This window comes from Myxocyprinus asiaticus, chromosome 1, assembly GCF_019703515.2.
Source record: "Myxocyprinus asiaticus isolate MX2 ecotype Aquarium Trade chromosome 1, UBuf_Myxa_2, whole genome shotgun sequence".
Classification (NCBI taxonomy): Eukaryota; Metazoa; Chordata; class Actinopteri; order Cypriniformes; family Catostomidae; genus Myxocyprinus; species Myxocyprinus asiaticus.
In genome coordinates this window covers 37678100-37704396 of record NC_059344.1, presented here as the reverse complement: position 1 = coordinate 37704396, position 26297 = coordinate 37678100, and the positions used below count along the sequence as shown (strand labels likewise).

General features: G+C 38.0%; 1 protein-coding gene across 7 annotated transcripts in view; it reads right to left on the bottom strand.

Annotated features, from left to right (window-relative positions):
• LOC127440018 (diacylglycerol kinase zeta-like) overlaps nucleotides 1-26297 on the bottom strand; it is a 111050-nt gene that overhangs the window by 39828 nt on the left and 44925 nt on the right. For 2 of the 7 annotated variants that reach the window (XM_051696563.1, XM_051696640.1), the window contains exons 2-12: nucleotides 18189-19037; nucleotides 16241-16349; nucleotides 15980-16075; nucleotides 12912-12989; nucleotides 12754-12825; nucleotides 11824-11880; nucleotides 1422-1490; nucleotides 1208-1279; nucleotides 977-1093; nucleotides 313-384; nucleotides 98-193 (exon numbers count right to left, since the gene is read on the bottom strand). In XM_051696563.1, the coding sequence (XP_051552523.1) occupies nucleotides 98-193; nucleotides 313-384; nucleotides 977-1093; nucleotides 1208-1279; nucleotides 1422-1490; nucleotides 11824-11880; nucleotides 12754-12825; nucleotides 12912-12989; nucleotides 15980-16075; nucleotides 16241-16349; nucleotides 18189-19015 (1665 nt within the window). In that variant the 5' untranslated portion in view covers nucleotides 19016-19037. Of the gene's footprint in view, nucleotides 1-97; nucleotides 194-312; nucleotides 385-976; nucleotides 1094-1207; nucleotides 1280-1421; nucleotides 1491-11243; nucleotides 11340-11823; nucleotides 11881-12753; nucleotides 12826-12911; nucleotides 12990-15979; nucleotides 16076-16240; nucleotides 16350-18188; nucleotides 19038-26297 lie in introns of all 7 variants that reach the window. The other 5 variants (XM_051696716.1, XM_051696775.1, XM_051696418.1 and 2 more) reach the window with 4 other exon arrangements.

The following is a 26297-nucleotide window of genomic DNA, read 5'->3' as shown; positions in this document are numbered from 1 at the left end:
AAAGAGAGACAAACTGTTGTTGTAACAAGTGCACTTCATACATGTGACCTTCATACACAGTCAGACTGGTCTGGTATCATCATCATTATCAACAGACCTGGTTTCCTCCACTCTTTGGGTTTACAAACACCAGCAGTGGCTTCATGAGCTGAGAGGGAATAGGCCTCACTATGAAGGGCTTCCATCGAGCCTCCTGGAAGAGAGAGAGAGAGAGAGAGAGAGAGAGACATATGGGATGAAGATATAGTATGCTGTTTTTTACCTGGGTCATCCTATGGAACCACAAAGACCATTTTTTGGTTTGACTCATACCTCTGCTCCCTTTTTGCTGGATTTGCGTTTGAAAGATGTTCGTTTCTTCTTTTTGCTTGACTTTAGTGATGACTGGAATTGAAAAACAGCAAAACAACATTATTACAAAGCAGCTCCTCAATAAAATGTATTTAAAACACACTGCAGTGTTGCTGGTGGCTGAACACAGAAAAGCTGCCAATTTTGTAACTTTTTATTTATTCCAATTTTGTGCTGAACAGCTCTTTCATTCAGTATATATTACAAATTCTGTATGATTGAGTTTAACAATTCAAGGCCAGATAAAATGATTTCTAAGCAAAGCATATTGTAGCAGAGCAGAACATTTCTTAAATATTTTTGAGAAAGCATGTAAAACTCTGATGCGTTTTGAAAAATTGCATCAGTTTGTCAATTTTTATGTGGAATGAAATGAAATGTTTACCAGAAAATGTTACCAGTGTGTCATATTGCTTGGCTAGGCCTGAATGAGGGTGAGTACACCTAGCATTTTGCATTTAATTCAACCACAGGAGATGATGACAGCACTGGTCAATAATTTACAGACCCACAAAATGTATTTAATTATCTAATACAGTTTGTTGATCTTTCACATAAAATGTGAATAAATCAAGCATCACAGCACACTGCTACAGAGAAGTAACAGGGTGTAGTGTGTGTATACCTGAGGTCGGCGAACCCGTATAATCCAGGTAGGAGGTACTATAACAGCGGCATGTGCTCCTAATGAACATGGTTCTTCTATTTGCTGCAGCATAAAGCATGCCACCTTATTATGATACTGTACACAGACAGAGAGAGAGAGAGAGAGAGAAGAGCCATTACACACAGACACAAAAATTGACATGCTCTACAATACTGAAACACACTAACACATACAGGCTGAGAGACTTACTGCTTGTTTGCACCAGGAGCAACTAATAGCTACAATCTCTTTACTGTGAAAAGCAAACTTCTGCTGAAACCCCTGCAGGAAGAGATTAGAGAACAGAGCTCTAATAAATACTTTGAATGCTTTAGACTTCAGTAATTAGCCTTTGTTAAGTGATGCATGTAAGATTTCTAATGTTTTATCTCTAAACACTCTTATTGAGACTCATTCTACACACCTTTCCGCACTGTTTGCATTTGCCCTCTTGTCTTCTCCGGTGAACCCAGTGGTGTCGCACTGTTGCAGGCTGCGATACGAAAAGGTCACAAGATTTCACATAGCTCTTTTATTCATAGAATATGACAGTCTGTGTTAATAAGCGCACAAACAGTTTAGCAGAATGAAGCATACAGTATGTTTGGGAGATGGAACGGGGATGGTTTGAGAGATGAACAGGAAAAGACAGCAGAACAGGGACCAGAACACTTCAGGAGCTGTGTTTTAATTGAAAGACAAAATCTCCACGGCATCATTAGGAAAAATAAATAAATAAATTATATATATATATATATATATATATATATATATATATATATATATATATATATATACAGGTGCATCTCAATAAATTAGAATGTCATGGAAAAGTTAATTTATTTCAGTAATTCAACTCAAATTGTGAAACTCGTGTATTAAATAAATTCAGTGCACACAGACTGAAGTAGTTTAAGTCTTTGGTTCTTTTAATTGTGATGATTTTGGCTCTCGTTTAACAAAAACCCACCAATTCACTATCTCAAAAAATTAGAATATGGTGACATGCCAATCAGCTAATCAACTCAAAACACCTGCAAAGATTTCCTGAGCCTTCAAAATGGTCTCTCAGTTTGGTTCACTAGGCTACACAATCATGGGGAAGACTGCTGATCTGACAGTTGTCCAGAAGACAATCATTGACACCCTTCACAAGGAGGGTAAGCCACAAACATTCATTGCCAAAGAAGCTGGCTGTTCACAGAGTGCTGTATCCAAGCATGTTAACAGAAAGTTGAGTGGAAGGAAAAAGTGTGGAAGAAAAAGATGCACAATCAACCGAGAGAACCGCAGCCTTATGATTGTCAAGCAAAATCTATTCAAGAATTTGGGTGAACTTCACAAGGAATGGACTGAGGCTGGGGTCAAGGCATCAAGAGCCACCACACACAGACATGTCAAGGAATTTGGCTACAGTTGTCGTATTCCTCTTGTTAAGCCACTCTTGAACCACAGACAACGTCAGAGGCGTCTTACCTGGGCTAAGGAGAAGAAGAACTGGACTGTTGCCCAGTGTTCCAAAGTCCTCTTTACAAATGAGAGCAAGTTTTGTATTTCATTTGGAAACCAAGGTCCTAGAGTCTGGAGGAAGGGTGGAGAAGCTCATAGCCCAAGTTGCTTGAAGTCCAGTGTTAAGTTTCCACAGTCTGTGATGATTTGGGGTGCAATGTCATCTGCTGGTGTTGGTCCATTGTGTTTTTTGAAAACCAAAGTCACTGCACCCGTTTACCAAGAAATTTTGGAGCACTTCATGCTTCCTTCTGCTGACCAGCTTTTTAAAAATGCTGATTTCATTTTCCAGCAGGATTTGGCACCTGCCCACACTGCCAAAAGCACCAAAAGTTGGTTAAATGACCGTGGTGTTGGTGTGCTTGACTGGCCAGCAAACTCACCAGACCTGAACCCCATAGAGAATCTATGGGGTATTGTCAAGAGGAAAATGAGAAACAAGAGACCAAAAAATGCAGATGAGCTGAAGGCCACTGTCAAAGAAACCTGGGCTTCCATACCACCTCAGCAGTGCCACAAACTGATCACCTCCATGCCACGCCGAATTGAGGCAGTAATAAAGCAAAAGGAGCCCCTACCAAGTATTGAGTACATATACAGTAAATGAACATACTTTCCAGAAGGCCAACAATTCACTAAAAATGTTTTTTTTATTGGTCTTATGATGTATTCTAATTTTTTGAGATAGTGAATTGGTGGGTTTTTGTTAAATGTGAGCCAAAATCATCACAATTAAAAGAACCAAAGACTTAAACTACTTCAGTCTGTGTGCACTGAATTTATTTAATACACGAATTTCACAATTTGAGTTGAATTACTGAAATAAATGAACTTTTCCACGACATTCTAATTTATTGAGATGCACCTGTATATATATATATATATATATATATATATATATATATATACACACACACACACACACACACATACATACATACATACACACTGGCAGCCAAAAGTTTGGAATAATGTACAGATTTTGCTCTTATGGAAAGAAATTGGTACTTTTATTCACCAAAGTGACATTCAACTGATCACAATGTATAGTCAGGACATTAATAACGTGAAAAATTACTATTACAATTTGAATTAATCTACTTTAAAGATTTCTCATCAAAAAATCCTCCACGTGCAGCAACGACAGCTTTGCAGATCCTTGGCATTCTAGCTGTCAGTTTGTCCAGATACTCAGGTGACATTTCACCCCACACTTCCTGTAGACCTAGCCATTGTCTTGTCGGGCAATTCTCATGCACCTTACTGTCTAGCTGATCCCACAAAAGATCAGTGGGGTTTAAGATCCATAACACACTTTTCCAATTATCTGTTGTCCAATGTCTGTGTTTCTTTGCCCACTCTGACCTTTTCTTTTTGTTTTTCTGTTTCAAAAGTGGCTTTTTCATTGCAATTCTTCCCATAAGGCCTGCACCCCTGGTGTTGAGCGGGTAGAATTCAATGAAGCTGTCAGCTGAGGACATGTGAGGCGTCTTTTTCTCAGACTAAAGACTCTGATGTACTTATCCTCTTGTTTAATTGTACATCTGGCCTTCCACATCTCTTTCTGTCCTTGTTTGAGCCAGTTGTCCTTTGTCTTTGAAGACTGTAGTTTACACCTTTGTATGAAATCTTCAGTTTTTTTGGCAATTTCAAGCATTGTATAACCTTCAGTCCTCAAAACAATGATTGACTGACGAGTTTCTAGAGAAAGCCGTTTCTTTTTTGCCATTTTTGACCTAATATTGACCTTAATACATGCCAGTCTATTGCATACTGTGGCCACTCAAAAACAAACACAAAGACAATGTTAAGTTTCATTTAACGAACCAAATAGCTTTCAGCTGTGTTTGATATAATGGCAAGTGATTTTCTAAATTAGCAATTTAGCATGATTACTCAAGGATAAGTGTTGGAGTGATGGTTGCTGGAAATGGGGCCTGTCTAGATTTGATCAAAAATGACTTTTTTCAAATAGTGATGGTGCTGTTTTTTACATCAGTATTGTTCTAACTATATTTTGTGATCAGTTGAATGCCACTTTGGTTAAAGTACTATTTCCTTCCGAAACCGCAAAATCTGTACATTATTCCAAACTTTTTGCCGCCAGTGTATATATATATATATATATATATACAGGTGCTGGTCATATAATTAGAATATCATCAAAAAGTTGATTTATTTCACTAATTCCATTCAAAAAGTGAAACTTGTATATTATATTCATTCATTACACACAGACTGATATATTTCAAATGTTTATTTCTTTTAATTTTGATGATTATAACTGAAAACTAAGGAAAATCCCAAATTCAGTATCTCAGAAAATTAGAATATTGCTTAAGACCAATACAAAGAAAGGATTTTTAGAAATCTTGGCCAACTGAAAAGTATGAACATGAAAAGTATGAGCATGTACAGCACTCAATACTTAGTTGGGGCTCCTTTTGCCTGAATTACTGCAGCAATGCGGCGTGGCATGGAGTCGATCGGTCTGTGGCACTGCTCAGGTGTTATGAGAGCCCAGGTTGCTCTGATAGTGGTCTTCAGCTCTTCTGCATTGTTGGGTCTGGCATATCGCATCTTCCTCTTCACAATACCCCATAGATTTTCTATGGGGTTAAGGTCAGGCGAGTTTGCTGGCCAATTAAGAACAGGGATACCATGGTCCTTAAACCAGATACTGGTTGCTTTGGCACTGTGTGCAGGTGCCAAGTCCTGTTGGAAAATGAAATCTGCATCTCCATAAAGTTGGTCAGCAGCAGGAAGCATGAAGTGCTCTAAAACTTCCTGGTATACGGCTGCGTTGACCTTGGACCTCAGAAAACACAGTGGACCAACACCAGCAGATGACATGGCACCCCAAACCATCACTGACTGTGGAAACTTTACACTGGACCTCAAGCAACGTGGATTGTGTGCCTCTCCTCTCTTCCTCCAGACTCTGGGACCCTGATTTCCAAAGGAAATGCAAAATTTACTTTCATCAGAGAACATAACTTTGGACCACTCAGCAGCAGTCCAGTCCTTTTTGTCTTTAGCCCAGGCGAGACGCTTCAGACGCTGTCTGTTGTTCAAGAGTGGCTTGACACAAGGAATGCGACAGCTGAAACCCATGTCTTGCATACGTCTGTGCGTAGTGGTTCTCCCCCACATTTTTGAATGGGTTTTGTTTCACAATCCTCTCCAGGGTGCGGTTATCCCTATTGCTTGTACACTTTTTTCTACCACATCTTTTCCATCCCTTCGCCTCTCTATTAATGTGCTTGGACACAGAGCTCTGTGAACAGCCAGCCTCTTTTGCAATGACCTTTTGTGTCTTGCCCTCCTTGTGCAACGTGTCAATGGTCATCTTTTGGACAACTGTCAAGTCAGCAGTCTTCCCCATGATTGTGTAGCATACAGAACTAGACTGAGAGACCATTTAAAGGCCTTTGCAGGTGTTTTGAGTTAATTAGCTGATTAGAGTGTGGCACCAGATGTCTTCAATATTGAACCTTTTCACAATATTCTAATTTTCTGAGATACTGAATTTGGGATTTTCCTTAGTTGTCAGTTATAATCATCAAAATTAAAAGAAATAAACATTTGAAATATATCAGTCTGTGTGTAATGAATGAATATAATATACAAGTTTCACTTTTTGAATGGAATTAGTGAAATAAATCAACTTTTTGATGATATTCTAATTATATGACCAGCACCTGTACATACACCTGTGCGCCACTATATATATATATATATATATATATATATATATATATATATATATATATATATACACACACACACACACACACACACACACACACACACACACACACACTGATGAGCCAAAATATTATGACCACCAGCCTAATATGCTGTTGGTCCTCGCAAGCAGCCAAAGCAGTGCCGACCCAACAAGGCATGGACTCTACAAGCCTCCTGAAGCTGTCCTGTGGTCTATGGCACCAAGACATTAGGAGCAGATCCTTCAGGTCTTATAAGTTGCGAGGTGGAGCTGCTGTGGATCAGACTTGTTTGTCCAGCACATCCCACAGATGTCCAATTGGATTGACATCTTGGGAATTTGGAGGCCAGGGCAACACCTTTAACTCTTTATCATGTTCCTCAAACCATTCCCGAACAATGTGTGCAGCGTGGCAGGGTGCATTATCCTGCTGAAAGAGGCCATTGCCATCAGGGAATACCATTGCCATGAAGGGGTGTACCTGGTCTGCAATGATGTTTAGGTAGGTGGCACATGTCAAATTGGCATCCACATGAATGGCTGGACTCAGGGTTTCCCAGCAGAACATTGCCCAGAGCAATACACTCCTTTCACCGGCTTGTTGTCTTCCCACAGTGCATCCTGGTACCATCACTTCCCCAGGTAAACAAAGCACACGTACATGGCTGTCCACGTGATATAAAAGAAAACGGGACTCATCAGACCAGGCAACCTTCTTCCACTACTCCAAGGTCCAGTTCCAACGCTGGCGTTCCCATTGTAGGCACTTTTGACTGTGGACAGGGGTCATCATGGGCACTCTGACCGGTCTGCGGCTACATAGCCCCATATGCAGCAGGGTGCGATGCACTGTGTTTTGTGACACATTCCTCCTGCAACCATAATTAAAATTCTTAAAGTTAATTTCTGTGACTTGTGCCACAGTAGACCTTCTGTCGGTTCAGACCAGACAGGATAGCTTTTGTTGCCCTCGCACATCGATGAGCCTTGAGCACCCAACACCGTGTTGCCGGTTTGTGGTTTGTCCCCCCTCGGACCACTGTCGGTAGGTACTCACCACTGCTGACTGGGATCACCCCACAAGCCTTGCCATTTCAGAGATGCTCTGACCCAGTCGTCTGGCCATAACAATTTGGCACTTATCAAAGTCACTCAGGTCTTTAACGCTGCCCATTTCTCCTGCATTCAACATGTTGACTATGAGAAACGATTGTTTGCTTACCATCTAATCTACCCAGAACATGACATGTGGACTTGTTAGGAGATGATCAACGTTATTCTCTTCAACTCTGAGTGGTCATAATGTTTTGGCTCATCAGTGTATACTGTGTATATACAGTGTATATATACATACAGTATATATATATATATATATATATATATATATATATATATATATATATATATATACACTATATTGCCAAAGTATTCGCTCATCTATCTTTAGACGCATATGAACTTAATTGACATCCCATTCTTAATCCATAGGGTTTAATATGACGTCGGCCCACCCTTTGCAGCTATAACAGCTTCAACTCTTCTGGGAAGGCTTTCCACAAGGTTTAGGAGTGTGTTTATGGGAATTTTTGACCATTCTTCCAGAAGCGCATTTGTGAGGTCAGACACTGATGTTGGACGAGAAGGCCTGGCTCGCAGTCTTCGCTCTAATTCATCCCAAAGGTGCTCTATCGGGTTGAGGTCAGGACTCTGTGCAGGCCAGTCAAGTTCTTCCACACCAAACTCGCTCATCCATGTCTTTATGGACCTTGCTTTGTGCACTGGTGTGCAGTCATGTTGGAACAGGAAAGGGCCATCCCCAAACTGTTCCCATAAAGTTGGGAGCATGGAATTGTCCAAAATCTCTTGGTATGCTGAAGCATTCAGAGTTCCTTTCACTGGAACTAAGGGGCCAAGCCCAGCTCCTGAAAAACAACCCCACACCATAATCCCCCCTCCACCAAACTTCACAGTTGGCACAATGCAGTCAGACAAGTACCGTTCTCCTGGCAACCACCAAACCCAGACTCATCCATCAGATTGCCAGATGGAGAAGTGTGATTTGTCACTCCAGAGAACGCGTCTCCACTGCTCTAGAGTCCAGTGGCGGCGTGCTTTACACCACTGCATCCAACGCTTTGCATTGCACTTGGTGATGTATGGCTTGAATGCAGCTGCTCGGCCATGGAAACCCATTCCTTGAAGCTCTCTACGCACTGTTCTTGAGCTAATCTGAAGGCCACATGAACTTTGGAGGTCTGTAGCGATTGACTCTGCAGAAAGTTGGCGACCTCTGCGCACTATGCGCCTCAGCATCCGCTGACCCCGCTCTGTCATTTTACGTGGCCTACCACTTCGTGGCTGAGTTGCTGTCATTCCCAATCGCTTCCACTTTGTTATAATACCACTGACAGTTGACTGTGGAATATTTAGTAGCGAGGAAATTTCACGACTGGACTTGTTGCACAGGTGGCATCCTATCACAGTACCATGCTGGAATTCACTGAGCTCCTGAGAATGGCCCATTCTTTCACAAATGTTTGTAGAAGCAGTCTGCATGCCTAGGTGCTTCATTTTATATACTTGTGGCCATGGAAGTGATTGGAACACCTGAATTCAATTATTTGGATGGGTGAGCGAATACTTTTGGCAATATAGTGTATATATATATATATATTCACTGGCGGCCAAAAGTTTGGAATAATGTACAGATTTTGCTATTTCGTAAGGAAATTTGGTACTTTAATTCACCAAAGTGGCATTCAACTGATCACAAAGTATAGTCAGGACAATACTGATGTAAAAAACAGCACCATCACTATTTGAAAAAAGTCATTTTTGATCCAATCTAGACAGGCCCCATTTCCAGCAGCCATCACTCCAACAACTTATTCTTGAGTAATCATGCTAAATTGCTCATTTGGTACTAGAACATCACTTGCCATTATATCAAACACAGTTGAAAGCTATTTGGTTTGTTAAATGAAGCTTTTTAAAAAAAAAAAAAAAAAAAAATTTCCTCCCCAACTTGGAATGCCCAATTCCCACTATTCAGTAGGTCCTCATGGTGGCGCGGTTACTCACCTCAATCCTGGTGGCGGAGGACAAGTCTCAGTTGCCTCCGCTTCTGAGACAGTCAATCCGTGCATCTTATCACGTGGAGCATTGTGCATGACACCGTGGAGACTCCCAGCATGTGGAGGCTCATGCTACTCTCCGTGATCCACACACAAATTACCACGCGTCCCATTGAGAGCAAGAACCACTAATCGCGACCACAAGGAGGTTACCCCATGCGACTCTACCCTCCCTAGCAACCAGGCCAATTTGTTTGCTTAAGAGACCTGGCTGGAGTCACTCAGCACACCCTGGATTCGACTCACGACTCCAGGGGTGGTAGTCAGCATCATACTTGCTGAGCAACCCAGGCCCCATTAAATGAAGCTTAAAATTGTCTTTGTATTTGTTTTTGAGTTGCCACAGTATGCAATAAACTGGCATGTATTAAGGTCAATATTAGGTCAAAAATGGCAAAAAAGAAACAGCTTTCTCTAGAAACTCATCAGTCAATCATTGTTTTGAGGACTGAAGGCTTTACAATGCTTGAACTTGCCAAAAAACTGAAGATTTCATACAAAGGTGTAAACTACAGTCTTCAAAGACAAAGGACAACTGGCTCTAACAAGGACAGAAAGAGATGTGGAAGGCCAGATATACAACTAACAAGGGGATAAGTACATCAGAGTCTCTAGTTTGAGAAATAGACACCTCACATGTCCTCAGCTGACAGCTTCATTGAATTCCACCCACTCAACACCAGTTTAATGTACAACAGTAAAGAGAAGACTCGGGTGCAGGCCTTATGGGAAAAATTGCAAAGAAAAAGCCACTTTTGAAACAGAAAAACAAAAAGAAAAGGTTAGAGTGAGCAAAGAAACACAGACATTGGACAACAGATAATTGGGAAAAAAGTGTTATGGACCTTAAACTCATTGAGCTTTTGTGGGATCAGCTAGACTGTAAGGTGCGTGAGAAGTGCCCGACAAGACAGCCACATCTATGGCAAGTGATACAGGAAGTGTGTGGTGAAATGTCACCTAAGTATCTGGACAAACTAACAGCTAGAATGCCAAGGATCTGCAAAGCTGTTATTGCAGCACGTGGAGAATTTTTTGATGAGAACTCTTTGAAGTAGTTTAAGAAGTTCTGAAATGTTTTTTTTTTTTTTTAATTGTAATAGTACTTTTTCATATTATTAATGTCCTGACTTTGGTAGGGTGTTAACACCAAACTTTATTTTGGTGAATAAAAGTACCAATTTCTTTCCATAAGAGCAAAATCTGTACATTATTCCAAACTTTTGGCCACCAGTGTATATACACTCAGTGACCACTTTATTAGGTACACCTGTACACCTACTTATTCATGCGGTTATCTAATCAGCCAATATTGTAGCAGCAGTACAATACATAAAATCATGCAGTTACAGGTCAGGAACCTCAGTTGATGTTCATGTTCAATGTTCAGTTAATGAACTCTCTCATCATTAAGGCGTTTTTTTTTCTGCAGAACTGCCACTCACTGGATGTTTTTTGTTTTTGGCACCATTCTGAGTAAACACTAGAGACTGCTGTGCTTGAAAATCCCAGGAGATCAGCAGTTACAGAAATACTCAGACCAGCCCGTTTGGCACCAACAATCATGATACGTTCGAAATAACCGAGATCACATTTTTCCCCATTCTGATGGTAGATGTAAACATTAACTGAAGCTCCTGACCTGTATCTGCATGATTTAATGCATTGCACTGCTTTGCAATCCAATGCAAACGATTGGCTGATTAGATAAATCGCATGAATAAGCAGGTGTACAGGTGTACCTAATAAAGTGGTCGGTGAGTATATATTATATATATTTTAGGAGTAGGGTTAGGGGGCTTGGATTAGTCTATAGTTATTTTATAAAAACAATCCTCATTTAGATAGATAAGTAAACGTGCGTGTGTGATACCTGTGTAATAGAGGTGTGTGAACTACATTTAGCTGCGGCACCTCTCATTTGCTCCAGAGCATGGCGACCCCTGAAAGCTCTGCGCCGCCAGGCGCACTAACCCATCAAGGCATGATGAAAGACAGGAAGACAGAGGGCAAAAAGAGGAGCAGGACATGGAGGACAAGAGCGATGGAGGGATGAGGAGAAGAGTGGGAGTGATATAAGGGAAGTGTAAAAGGAAAACAGAAGGTAAGGATGTGCAAGAAATGAGAATATAAGTAGAATCAAGATGTAAACAGCAAACAACATCAGCTGGGGCACATTCAGATTGTTGGGTAGAGCTAAAATGAAACTTTAAAAAACAAAAATGAAGAGCTTAGCATGTGAAAATCAAACTTGGAAATAACAAAAATATAATAGTGATTGTCAGAGCACTGCTGTTGGCTGTTTATATCGAACTCTGTACAGCTTGTATGTAAATCAGTTTAACAGATTAGGAAAATAAAGTAGACTGGGTGAGAACAAAGATTAAGAAATTCAACCAAGAAATGGATGAGAAAAGAGAAAAAGAGTGAGGAGAGAAAAGAAAGAAACTCACTTCCCGGATGTTCCGTGATCCTGACTCCCTGAAAGACGGTTTACATCTAAAGTTTATCTGAAAGACAAACACAATACCATATTTTCAACAACGCTAATCTGCATTTACCTTGAACTACGACAGCTCAAATTAAACATAGCTCATCAAAAAGCAGCAGCACTTCCTGTTTGATTGCTCCCCAGAAAACATTTTCAGATTTGGAGATTCCCCATTAAGCACCATATTTCCATATGGTGAAAGAAATGATTTCTAAAAAAAGATTTCTGAATATGAGGATAGAACTGTATTGAATAAAGGAGAGAGAATCCTGCCAACCCTAAAGTACAATTTGCCTACTGTCTATTTTCTAGTAGCGCTTGTTCGCCTTTGAATTTGTTAGCCTGGTTAGTGTGAATTACTTTATAATTAAAATCATCCCTGATTAAACATCATTCCATCACAATCAGCCCCACAAACCTGACACGTATAAGACACCATACAGATCAAAATTCAGCACATATGGAATCTGTGTCTCAAGGATGAAAACTAAAATTCCACCCAGATGTACCAAAAAAGTATGTTTGGGATAATTGCCCAATCAAAATGAGAGTGATGATATACTGCTGAGAGAAAGAATATGTCTGGCAAGAAAACCTTTCCTTATTATTCGGTTAAACCTGTAACACTTCAAGCCCTGATTTCAGCTTTTATCTGAACTTTCATCTTCCAAATGATAAATCTGGTAATCAGACAGAGACAAAAGCCATCATCTTCACAGACTGGATGGACTGAGCGCTCACGTGGCTTTAGATGTTAACAGGGCTCTGTAATTTGGGTGCATATGTTCAAGGTTTACCATGCCAGACAGTCATCAATCTCTGCTAAGATCAGAATGTGTGAGTGATCCATTAGCCCCAGCCGAGTCTGAGAGAAAGCTAGAGGGTTTCTCACTCTGAATGATGGGTCTTTGAGAGGCAGCTCATCAAGCCCCTCCCCCTGAGGTGGAGCTTTCCAATCCAATAACTGGGGAGGGGAGGAACATGTATGGTTTGTGATGCAGTGTCAGATCATGTCTCTAGCTTTATGTTGACATTGGCAATGGCACTCACCTGCTCCAGCTGTTCGATGCAGATGGAGTGTACTACGATCTTACAAGCGGCACATTTTTTACGAGCAACAGACTTTTGCTGTAATAAGAAAACAGGAAAATGGGGGAGGGAGAGAAAGAGAAAACATGATTTAGACTCTGATCTCCACTTAATGTAGAATAACTTCCTAAACAGTCTCGAAACAGCCCAGTTTAGGCATGATAAATAAACTAGTGCTCGTGCGATATTATCAGACGATATTAGCCTTTCGCCGATATATCGGTATCGGCGTATATTTTACCGATATGCGCCAATATGACAACTTTTTTTCAGAACATATAATGCAGAAACTAGTTTGTTAAATACATACTGGAAACTTAATAAACAATGACCCCATCATTTTCCCTTTTCAATATAACTAATATAACATCAACCTTGTCCCTGATAAACATGACACTCATGTCTGTTTGCTGTTAGCCAGCTATAGTTTGTCTGTGCAGTCAGTAATGTATCAGATTGAAAGGTAAACATCAGAGCATCTTTTTGCAGCTCAGCAGACAATGGTACGGTGGTGGATTGTGACTGTTGAGTGTTGATTTCACACTATGTTATTAACTAGTTGGTGAGAATAAACCATGTCCGTCTTTTACTCTCCTCGACAACGAGCTTATAGCTAACTAGCTAATCATGCAGCTACTTTCATTGTTGTCAGCTGAGTGGAAGCTAATGAGTAAACATGTATTCACCAAACTGTTTGGTTTAGGATTCACAGTTTGGTACCCCCTTCAACCGAACAATTCCAGTCGTGTCATTTATAAAATGTAATATTTAAAAGTCTGGTTTTCACTGTTGAAAGTTTCCCCTGAACTTGTATAGCAGAATACAGTGTAACACCGCTGCCGCTGTTTATCTTGAATCGGCAGTATTAATATAGTCAGCATTTGACTGATACTAAACAGTAGTACTGATGTTTATTTAGCTATTTATTGTATTTTTATTTATTCTTTATTTTAATGGTCAGCATTTGACTGATACTAAACAGTAATACTGATGTTTATTTAGCTATTTTATTTTTATTTATTCTTTATTTAAATGGTCAGCATTTGACTGATACTAAACAGTACTGCTGTTTATTTAGCTATTTATTTGATTTTTATTTATTCTTTATTTTAATGGTCAGCATTTGACTGATACTAAACAGTAATACTGATGTTTATTTAGCTATTTTATTTTTATTTATTCTTTATTTAAATGGTCAGCATTTGACTGATACTAAACAGTACTGCTGTTTATTTAGCTATTTATTTGATTTTTATTTATTCTTTATTTTAATGGTCAGCATTTGACTGATACTGAACAGTACTGATGTTTATTTAGCTATTTATTTTATTTTAATTTATTCTTTATTTTAATAGTTAGCATTTGACTGATACTAAACATACAGTACTGATGTTTATTTAGCTATTTATTTTATTTTTATTTATTCTTTATTTTAATGGTCAGCATTTGACTGATACTAAACAGTAATACTGATGTTTATTTAGCTATTTATTGTATTTTTATTTATCTTTATTTAAATGGCATTTGACTGATACTAAACAGTACTGATGTTTATTTAGCTATTTATTGTATTTTTATTTATTCTTTATTTTAATGGTCAGCATTTGACTGATACTAAACAGTAATACTGATGTTTATTTAGCTATTGTATTTTTATTTATCTTTATTTAAATGGCATTTGACTGATACTAAACAGTACTGATGTTTATTTAGCTATTTATTGTATTTTTATTTATTCTTTATTTTAATGGTCAGCATTTGACTGATACTGAACAGTACTGATGTTTATTTAGCTATTTATTTTATTTTAATTTATTCTTTATTTTAATAGTTAGCATTTGACTGATACTAAACATACAGTACTGATGTTTATTTAGCTATTTATTTTAGTTTTATTTATTCTTTATTTTAATGGTCAGCATTTGACTGATACTAAACAGTAATACTGATGTTTATTTAGCTATTTATTGTATTTTTATTTATCTTTATTTAAATGGCATTTGACTGATACTAAATAGTAATACTGATGTTTATTTAGCTATTTATTTTATTTTTATTTATTCTTTATTTAAATTGTCAGCATTTGACTGATACTAAACAGTACTGATGTTTATTTAGCTATTTATTTTATTTTTATTTATTCTTTATTTTAATGGTCAGCATTTGACTGATGCTAAACATACAGTACTGATGTTTATTTAGCTATTTATTTTATTTTTATTTATTCTTTATTTAAATGGTCAGCATTTGACTGATACTAAACAGTACTGATGTTTATTTAGCTATTTATTTTATTTGTATTTATTCTTTATTTTCTCAGTGTCCATTTCTAGAATTTGTTGACAATGTATAATAATAATGTAAAAAAATATTCTTTGATAAAAATATTTGTATAAGAAAGCAGCCTTCTGAGTACCTTTGCATAGTCATATCGGTGCAAAATCGGTGAAAAATCCACATAGAAAAGGTCTGTTTTCATTGCAGCTCAAAAATTAAATATATCGGCCACCATATTGGTAATCAGTGAATTTTCCCTCTCTAAAATCGGTATCGTCTCAAAAATCCCATATCGGTCGGGCTCTAAAATAAACCTTTAGGACAAAGCAGACTCAAAATACTTGGTTACAAAATTAATTGAAACTTTGAATGTCCACAAACTATTCAGTGTATTCTGTAATCAAGCCTCCAGGGGGCAACAGTAAACTTTTATGGAAGGAGAGTGAAACTGTCTCTTTCCCTTTCCTCATCCATCCATTTCTATCCTCTTTCTTACCCTCTCCCTTATCCTCCAAATATCATATGCTTGGTTCTCTTTCATATCTTTTCTCTGATCTGTCACATATTCCACCTGTGTCCCTCTATTCTGTCCATCTTTACTCTCCTATGTTCACTCTCCTTTTTTATCTCTCATTTCACATCTCTGACTTTCTGCTGTTTTACTTTTTCATTGTCATCTGTAATGCTTTTATTAAGAGTGTCTTCATAAAAGCATACCGGCATCATTCCTTCAAACACAAACACACACTCACCAGTGACTTTGCATAACAGTGCTGTTCTCCGACGTAACAGAAGTCCCCAGAGACATTAGTCTCGAACCAAATGTGTTCCCCATACAGAGCTGATTCCTGTTCTCACACAAACACAAAGTATCTATCTAAATGTGAAATAGAATTCTTCTCAATATCACACTTTACATCATAAAAGGGGAAGAGGGGAACCCTTGTTTAATTATAAACAGTACAAATAAATGGAGATTTGACCTCTGGATTACTTGTATTCGTGTTACTCACACTCCAGTCCACAGTGCTGCGGATTTCTCTATCTGTATCCCCCTTGGCCAACACTGAAGCAGCGGGCTGGGATGAGAGGTGCTGGAGACCAGACTTGGCAATGGCCTTCCTACAAACAACACAAAACAAGTCAGGTTCTGTAAAACAACACCAAGCAAAAAAATAATAAAAAGAAACTTAATGTACAGCCCAGAAACATACACATACAGAAGGACATACATATGCACATCGAGTAAATCTGTATGGAAAGAACAAAACATAAAATCATCATGTTTCTGAGTCACATGGGCAACTGTAAAAAGTTCAATTAGATCTAAAGGGATGGATGGCTGGATGGACGGATGGATGGAAATTAAGAAAATTAAAAAGGCAAAAGAACAAAAGAAGAGGGAAAGATAGAAATAACTCATGGCACTCAAAAAATAATCTCACTGCTCTCGAACTCCACCAAACCTATTTCTTGCATGTGCATTTAGTCTTTTGACATCTCACAAGAAAATGTATGCAAGTGTAAAATGTCATTAGCAAGTAACTAAGAATTAGAGGTAGACCGATAAAACGTTTTTACCGATTAATCGGTGCCGATAGTTGCATTTTTAAACTATCGGTTATCTACACAAATCTACACTGACAGTTTAAAAAAAAAAAAAAAAAAAAAATGTATGACCGGCACTGGAGGAGTCTACAGTTAGAACAACTTGGTTCAATCAAGTGTTCTAAATTGATGCAAAGGGATGTAAAATAAAAAGCAACTATATGGAAACATGGAAACATTATGGATTGCTTTTATGCTGCCTTTGTGATTTTTGGAGATTCAAACTTTTGGTTACCATTCACTTGCACTGTATGGGCCTGCAGAGCTAAAACATTCTTCTAAAAATCTTTGTTTGTGTTCAGCAGAAGAAAAAAAGCCAGACACATTAGGGCTGCAACTAACGATTATTTTGATAATCGACTAATCCTAACGATTATTAGAAGGATTATTCGACTATTCTGCGATTATTGCAACGATTAATCATTAGCTCTTAACCGACTATTCAGCTTGTGCCTTGACTTAAAAGGTTGTATTAAAAATGCTTAACAATAATCCTATTATCCATGGAAACATGCCTCATCAGCACATAAATAGTGTCTAATTTTATATCTTGTGAATAATAATAAACCTTGTTCCTCATTAAACCTCATCTGGTGAAATATATATATAACCATTTATCAGGTGAATATCTAGGCTATAAAAAGCATAATTTGGTAAATATGAACATATAGAGCATTGTAACGGAGACAAGTCACTGTCATTGCAAAATAAGAGTCCCCGGTGTGTTTCGGGCTTGTTTATTGTGAAAAGTCCCAAGTTATGCACCAAATCTTCATTTTTTTGGGGTTATTATTGGGATTTTGGTTGCACAATAAACAGCATCTTGGATTAAATTTTTTTACTCTTGCAGCCTCTTTGTCTGTGGCTGTCACATTAAGGAAATTTTTTGACATTCAATAAATTGATTTTAAAAAACTATCGGCCGATTGATTGGTTATCGGCATTTTCTACCACCTTAGTTATCGGTATTGGTAAAATCCACTATCGGCTGACCTCTACTAAGAATACAAGATAAGTACTAAGGCATCTTGCAGCACAAGTAGTAAAGCTAATACTAAGCTCAGTTAAACTGTGTTGAAAGTATTTAATGCTAATCAAAAGCAATAAAAAATATTTTTTGATGCCTTTTTATTACTATACTATTTGTAGAATCATAATTGAAAAGGGACACACATACTTTACATCTACACACACACACACACACACACACACACACACACACACACACACACACACACAACAACAAGGCCAGATTTCAGTGAAAAACAAAAACAGCTTTCTGCGATAAGATCCCAAGCATCTCCATCACACATACAAACACATACATACAGCCATAGTTAGGGCTCTACATACGAGAGGAACCCACTCCATGTGTCAGTCTGAGGGTTGTAGAAAGTTCCCTGAAGTGTGTGTGAAAGAGTGAGATCTGGCCAGCAGGGGGAGCTCTTCCTGTACAGTGCAACCAATCCTCGAGTAAAAGAATTTTGCTTCCCTGCCCACACTCCACCCACATTATACAGTCCCTGTACCTGACTGGTCCTACGGTAACGTCCGTAAAGCCCATACGAGGCTGGGCTTCGGTAAACCACCTCAGCGGGAAGTAGGTGTGAGGAGTTTCGCCGCAGGCAACGCGGTGCACGTATGAGGGGGCGGGGTTGAATGCTTTCCCCCTCCAATAAACCCTGAGCCAACCATGTCAAACCCTTATCAGACTCTAAGTCCATCTCTGCTGGCTCTTGTTCCTCCTGGCTGCAGTCGCTATCAGAAACAGAAGAGTATTCCTCTACACTCTTATCCTCCGTTTCATGATCGTCACTCATTTGCACCACGCTAGCCAAGAGCAGTGATGGCCCCAGCAGCTGGGCATGAATGCTGTGGTGTTTGGTGGCCTGTCTTCGTCGAATAGAGAACCTGGGGGTCTGACAAGCTGTCGCACCACTTGACTTCCTCCTGGCAAAGTGTCCTCTTCTGCACTTTAAGAGCTCAGCCTGCACATGGCTGGTTTGGAGGCCTCCGTGCAGCTGAGCACTGGACCTTCGTCTTTGAGTTAGACCGGTCGAGGGCAGGCCCACACTGGAGCGCCGGCGTGCTTTACTCACAGGAAGTGACACACTGGAGCGCCTGCGCCTGCCTGGCTGGAGGGCTTTTCGTCGAAAACGCAGACCAAAAAATGTATCCATTGGACTGAGCGAGAAGAGGATGCTGTGGGTGCAAGAGCGAGTCAGTCAGCACACACAATACACGTGCTACAACATAAATGAACAAATATGGCCTGACTTTCTCCAAGAATGCAGTGCTGTTCCTTTTACATCTTTTTAGGCACAATAACCATGATGGAATTTTAGACCAGACAGAAATACAAGAACACCTCTCCAATCAACTCTAATCAATGCTATTTTACTCCAGTCACTATTTGACCTCAATCAACCCCATTCAGCTCCTATCAGCTCTATTCTCCTCACCTGTGTGACTTTTTCAACAGCTCAGATGAGACTGAAGGAAACCATCTGCCCTAGACATCTAAATCTTTGTACCAATGTTACTGAGTACTGTATCTCACTAAATCTAAACAAGTTAATTAAACTTTAAAATTAAAATCCTTTATTCAGCTATTGCTACGTAACTGGGCGACACATGATCAGCAATCACTTCAGGAGAATAATGAGGTCCTGGTCTAACTGACTGCACTCGTAACATTACCAGGAGAAGGTATATCTTGCAGTGATATTTATAGCAGTCATCTCTATTCTTTGATCCCACAGAGAGACTTATTAACATTTATGCATTTGGCAGACGCTTTTATCCAAAGCAACTTACAGTGCATTTAAAGGGATAGTTCACCCAAAATTTTTAATTCTCTCATCATTACCCTCAAGCCATCCCAGATGTGTATTAGGGCTGAAACGATTAGTCGATATTATCAACAACGTCGACAATAAAAAATTGTCGACAAACATTTTCGTTGTTGACAAGTCGTTTGATCTTAACGTAACATGAGATCACATTAAACTCTAATGATGACGCGTGAGAGCAGCACTGCAGCTCGCGCCTGACTGAAGAGAGGAAGATAACAGTTCACAGTCCAGATGCACTCTAAACTTTCCAAACAGTTTCAGGTGATGTAGATCGTAAATTATGAGGAAATTATACAAAATTACAAACTACGAAAAATACAGAAGCACTCTCGTTGTGGAATAAGCAGAGCTGGAGCTGCCGTTCCGGTTCTGCTTAAAAACTTGTATGTCAGAGCATATTTAAAGGAAACTCCTGCTGTTATATCTTCAATGTATCCTTTATTAAAGTTAAAATAATAAGGCAGTAGGTCATGTAAATAAGTGCAAACTCCGGCATTTCTCTATGCGGTCAGCGCCTCTTCTATGAGTCGCGTGAACTCACCCGATCAATCTCACCCAGGGAGAGATTGAAACTGCACCCGGCTGATGAAGTCTGACACGGGGAAGATTGTCCCTCGCACATGCTTGCTGCAGCTAGATTATTATGTGATTGTGCACGACGCAGTGAATCATAACATATGTTGCTGTGTGTATCTTATCGGGAAGAAAATCTGCGATATGCAGCTCTTTTAAGAAGAGATTTTTTTTGTGAGTTAACGATGGATTGAAGTGAACAGAAAGGTGAGAGAGGGTAGTCTTCGCCCCAATATACACTGCAACAAAATAAAGTTTTGATTTGTTGTTGTTTTGGCTTGTTTTCCAATATAAATATCTAAAACTCCATTAAAACAACGTACATTTACTTTAGCAGCTATACTGCAGAAGAAAATATTTTTATCTGAGAATGTTGAATATAATATTAAATATTTTAAAATATCTAAAAATTCTTAAAAGAAGATACATTTACCTTGAAAAGCAACATATAAATATTTAGACTTATTTTCAGAGAATATATCTTGAATATAAGTATATTTTGACTTTACAGCACTGGCAGAAGTATAAAAAAAATACACTTATATACAAAATACACTTACAGAATATTCAAGATACATTCTCTGTCTAAATATCTTATATGTTGCTTCTCAGGTAAATGTATCTTGTTTAGGATTTTTAGACCATTTTAAATGGAAAACAAGACAAAAAATAGGATTTTTTTTGCAGTGAATTTCTTTACTGAATTAAACTTAATAAAAAGTGTTTTTTTCCTTTAATTCAGTGATTGTCATTTAGAGGTATTTTTAAAAGATGATTTTGTCCTCTTTATTGTTAGTAAGCATGTTTAATACAACCTTTTAAGTCAAGGCACAAGCTGGATAGTCGGTTAAGAGCTAATGATTAATCGTTGCAATAATCGCTGAATAGTCGAATAATCATTCTAATAATCGTTAGATTAGTCGATTATCAAAATAATCGTTAGTTGCAGCCCTAATGTGTCTGGCTTTTTTCTTCTGCTGAACACAAACAAAAGATTTTTAGAAGAATATTTCAGCTCTCTATGTCCATACAATGCAAGTGAATGTTAACCAGAAGTTTGAATCTCCAAAAATCACAAAGGCAGCATAAAAGCAATCCATAAGACTCCAACGGTTAAATCCATGCCTTCAGAAGCGATATGACAGGTGTGGGTGAGAAACAGATCAATATTTAAGTCCTTTTTTTTCTAAGAATCTCCACCTTTGACCAGTTCGGACCAGTATGTGTCGATATGCACGAAGAATGCAAATGCCAAAAAACAAAGGAAGAATGTGGAAATGCACATTTATAGTAAAAAAGGACTTAAATATTGATCTGTTTCTCAACCAAACCTATCATATCACGTCTGTAGACATGGATTTAACCACTGGAATATAAATGACTTTTATGCTGACTTTTGGGATTCAAAGTTCTGGTCACCATTCACTTGCATTATGAGGACCTACAGAACTGAAATATTCTTCTAAAAATCTTCATTGGTGTTCTGCAGAAGAAAGAAAGTCATACACATCTGGGATGACATGAGGGTGAGTAAATGATGAGAGAATTTTCATTCTAGGTGGACTATCCCTTTAAAGTATACCTATACCTCTATTCCTCTAAGGCATACCTCTATTAACCCTAGCGTCATCCTCTACCAGTTGAGCTACATGAACTTATCAACAATGCCACTAAAACCTCAATCACCCTTAAAAACTTGCAGCCCATCAAATACACACATACTAATGCAAAAAAAAAACCTTGTATGAAGAAACTATTTGTTTCAGATTTGTTCACTGAATAATGTGGTTCTCAAAATCATAAAAGGACAGAAAACTCATAAGAATGATTTTCAATAGTCTACAGTAATGCTGCAGGTTAATTTAGAGTTATCTCTTGTAGAGCAATACTGAGAAGTTGAAGAGAGAGAGAGAGAGAGAGAGAGAGAGAGAGAGAGAGAGAGAGAGAGTATACTTATCTAGAGTTAAACCACCATCTCATTTCAACAGCATATGTGATTATTTGACATTTAAACTACAAAACACTTTAAGTGGATTCTGCACACCCACACCCACGGTTGATCAAACACACGCACTTAGCCTGATAATGAACACACACCAAATAGGCAGTGATAAGCACAAATTACAAGTCCTGAAAACAACCAGAAATGTTTTTTTGACCACAGAGTGTACATACTTTACTGTACACATGTCTGTGTGTGCATGACAGTTTTGCATGATCATGGTTATTAACTGTGGTATTCCTATCAATGCACATTGCAAATGTGAAAACAATATGCAATATACATTTATAAAAATATAGATAAATTGCAGTAGCTGAACATTTAAAAACACAAATCACATGTACCTACAGTTCTGAAATCCTGCATGGCTTTAATGCTTTTAATGAAGTATTTTATTCAGTACATATTCAGATGATAAGATCAGCACATAGATCTTAACATTCACTAAAACCCACACTATCTTTGAATAAACCACATATGAGAGAGATTTTAGAAAGAATAATATGTTTTTATGCAATTCAATATAACATTGTGACAGTGCACCGTATAGCATCTCTCCTTTCAACAAATAATAATCAACAAAGAAATGTGCTTTTGTGTTTAAGCAGAATTCTGATGATATACCATATTATTGTAATCGAATACAAAGACATAAACAATCGAAGCACTATAACATCTAAACAACACTGGAAATATGTGGATTTTGTGTTTTTTCAAGCAACAAAATACCACATTGATACTATCACATTTTCAAAACAACTTAATGTTTCATAACTCATGTGAGCTCACAGGCCTGTTATCAGATTCCCACACTGCTTAACTGTGTGTCATTAATACACAACATGATTGACACATTATTCTGTAATCCATATAAATGATAAGAGCAGAAAAGTATTTCTGTAAACATGTATTTTCCAATAACAGACCACGAATATAACAATGACATTGTCCGAGTCAATTTTTAAACAAGATTTTATCATTGATCTTTATTTCTTCAAATTTTGAAGCTTGTTTGTTTTAAAGTGACATCCATGTGTTTCCTGGTGGATGACACAAGTGCTTCTGGGTCTTTTATAATGTAAGAATGCTTATGGCTTAAAGAGCACCTATTATGGTAAATGTGCCTAATTTTGTTTTAGAGGTCTCATACAATAGATTTACATGCATCCAAGGTCAAAAAACACTTTAATTTGCTCATAATTTAAATTGCAGCATTACCTTTTTTCCCCAGTGTCAAAAACTACTCATTCAATGATCCGTTCTAAAGGATTCATTCTAAACTCCTCCTTTCAGAGAGCCTACTCTGCTCTGATTGGTCAGATGTCCCAGTCTGTTGTGATTGGTCTACCACTTAGTGTAGTGTTTGAGGGTGGGTCAAAGCAGTTTGCGAGCAGCCAATGAAGACCAGAGGCGGGTTTTTTTAACCAAATTACGTAGGTTAGTACAGGAAGTAAGTCTGGAATTACTAACGACTCGTTTCAGTTGTTCAGAATCGGTTCTTTCTTTTGGGAGTCAATAACTCCATTTGTCGTGCACTTTGATTTTTGAAACTTTGCAGACTTTTTTACATTCACAAACAGCTATATAACACTACATGAAAGGTAATATTTGAAAAACCATAATAGGTGCTCTTTAACTTACAAGAGAAAGTATACTGTACTGGTACCAAATATATAATCTAAACTAGTGCAAATTAAATTTCTTGACAGTTAAAAAAAAAAAAGTTATTATGCATGGCATATTTTGATGACGACTCAGCCACAAATATCTATGATATACTTCTATGTTCATTTCAAATATTCAAAGCAGCCACATATAACGATACATGTTCAATATTTTCAGCCTTCACAGGTTTATTCAGAAATTTCTCAGCCCTTAAAAACTGAATAATAAAACCATTAAAATTCTAAATCTCTCTAATTTAACTGGTCTGAATTTTTATTCAATTTTGATATTGCTTATGAGATTAGCAACAATGATTTTCATTGTTGTCATTACGAGACAATAATGAAATTGGCCAATTCACAATAACTTGTGATAAGCAATGCTAGCTGGCTAACATAATTTACAAAAAAAGAGTGCGAGTAGGCTTGGTTGGTACAATAGCTTTTCAAATTGGCTAACACATTAGGTTACCACAAAAAAAAAAAAAAAAAAAAAAAAAAAGATTATGATTATGATTTGTAACCTTCAAACACTATTTACAAACATAACACCTCCATAAATATAATATAATTGATTATAATAAGAAGAACTATTATTATTATTACTACTACACATATCAAGACAAGCCAATGATGCAATTATCCACTTCCTATTACAATTTTTAGATACTCATCTACTCTATTAATAGTGAAACTAATATTTACATACATTTTTACAATTAAGCAAATCCTTTCTATACTTTTTAAGAAATACATATCTGTCTGTCATTTGTATTTCTCCCTCAGTGTTTTCAAACTACTACAAAATTACATTCTGTTTTACACACGGCTGCAAATACCTACCGTAAGCATATATTTTTTTATGGTTTATGTACCTGCAAACTACAGTACTATTCTATCTGTCCCAAATACCCTGTTAAGAAGTGTCACTTCTCTTATATCAAGACAAGAGTTTGTATTTCATCTCCTGTCACACTCCCCTTTTCTATCACAGTGCTATATCCACTCCACTGCACTCCAATAGAGAAATAGAAAAAGGAGGAGAAAGAAAGAGGGGAGGGCCCCTTAAAATGCAGAGAGATGTGTCCATTTGCCTCAAGGACTCTGAAACAGGAAAAAACTTGAACCATGTAAACTAAGGAAGGCCAATATAACAGGGAAACTCAACACAAACTCATGTTGCCTGCTGTTTTAGGCCTCAGCGATCGGTGGGCTGAAATCAGCAGAGACAGGCTGAGAGAGGGTGGCAATTAAGTTTGTGACTCATGTATGGGGAAGTTGTTACACCAACCGGTAAATGGAAACTTGCCTCATTAAACTGAAGAGCATGAGATTAATTCAAATCACACGCATTGAGAGCAGAGAGCACACAATGGTACATATATTTTTAGGCATGAGTCACACACACACACACACAAATAATCTCACAAGAGTTGGCTACCTGGCAACACCACGGGATCAAAGCTCGAGAGAGATGTACATGTATTGTGCAAGAATATATTTTGACACCTGTCACAAATTTCATCAGACATGGGAAAGTCACATACAGATGGGAGTCCTCTTTCCCTTTAAGGGTACATACAGGTGCATCTCAATAAATTAGAATGTCGTGGAAAAGTTCATTTATTTCAGTAATTCAACTCAAATTGTGAAACTCGTGTATTAAATAAATTCAGTGCACACAGACTGAAGTAGTTTAAGTCTTTGGTTCTTTTAATTGTGATGATTTTGGCTCACATTTAACAAAAACCCACCAATTCACTATCTCAAAAAATTAGAATACATCATAAGACCAATAAAAAAAACATCTTTAGTGAATTGTTGGCCTTCTGGAAAGTATGTTCATTTACTGTATATGTACTCAATACTTGGTAGGGGCTCCTTTTGCTTTATTACTGCCTCAATTCGGCGTGGCATGGAGGTGATCAGTTTGTGGCACTGCTGAGGTGGTATGGAAGCCCAGGTTTCTTTGACAGTGGCCTTCAGCTCATCTGCATTTTTTGGTCTCTTGTTTCTCATTTTCCTCTTGACAATACCCCACAGATTCTCTATGAGGTTCAGGTCTGATGAGTTTGCTGGCCAGTCAAGCACACCAACACCATGGTCATTTAACCAACTTTTGGTGCTTTTGGCAGTGTGGGCAGGTGCCAAATCCTGCTGGAAAATGAAATCAGCATTTTTAAAAGGCTGGTCAGCAGAAGGAAGCATGAAGTGCTCCAAAATTTCTTGGTAAACGGGTGCAGTGACTTTGGTTTTCAAAAAACACAATGGACCAACACCAGCAGATGACATTGCACCCCAAATCATCACAGACTGTGGAAACTTAACACTGGACTTCAAGCAACTTGGGCCATGAGCTTCTCCACCC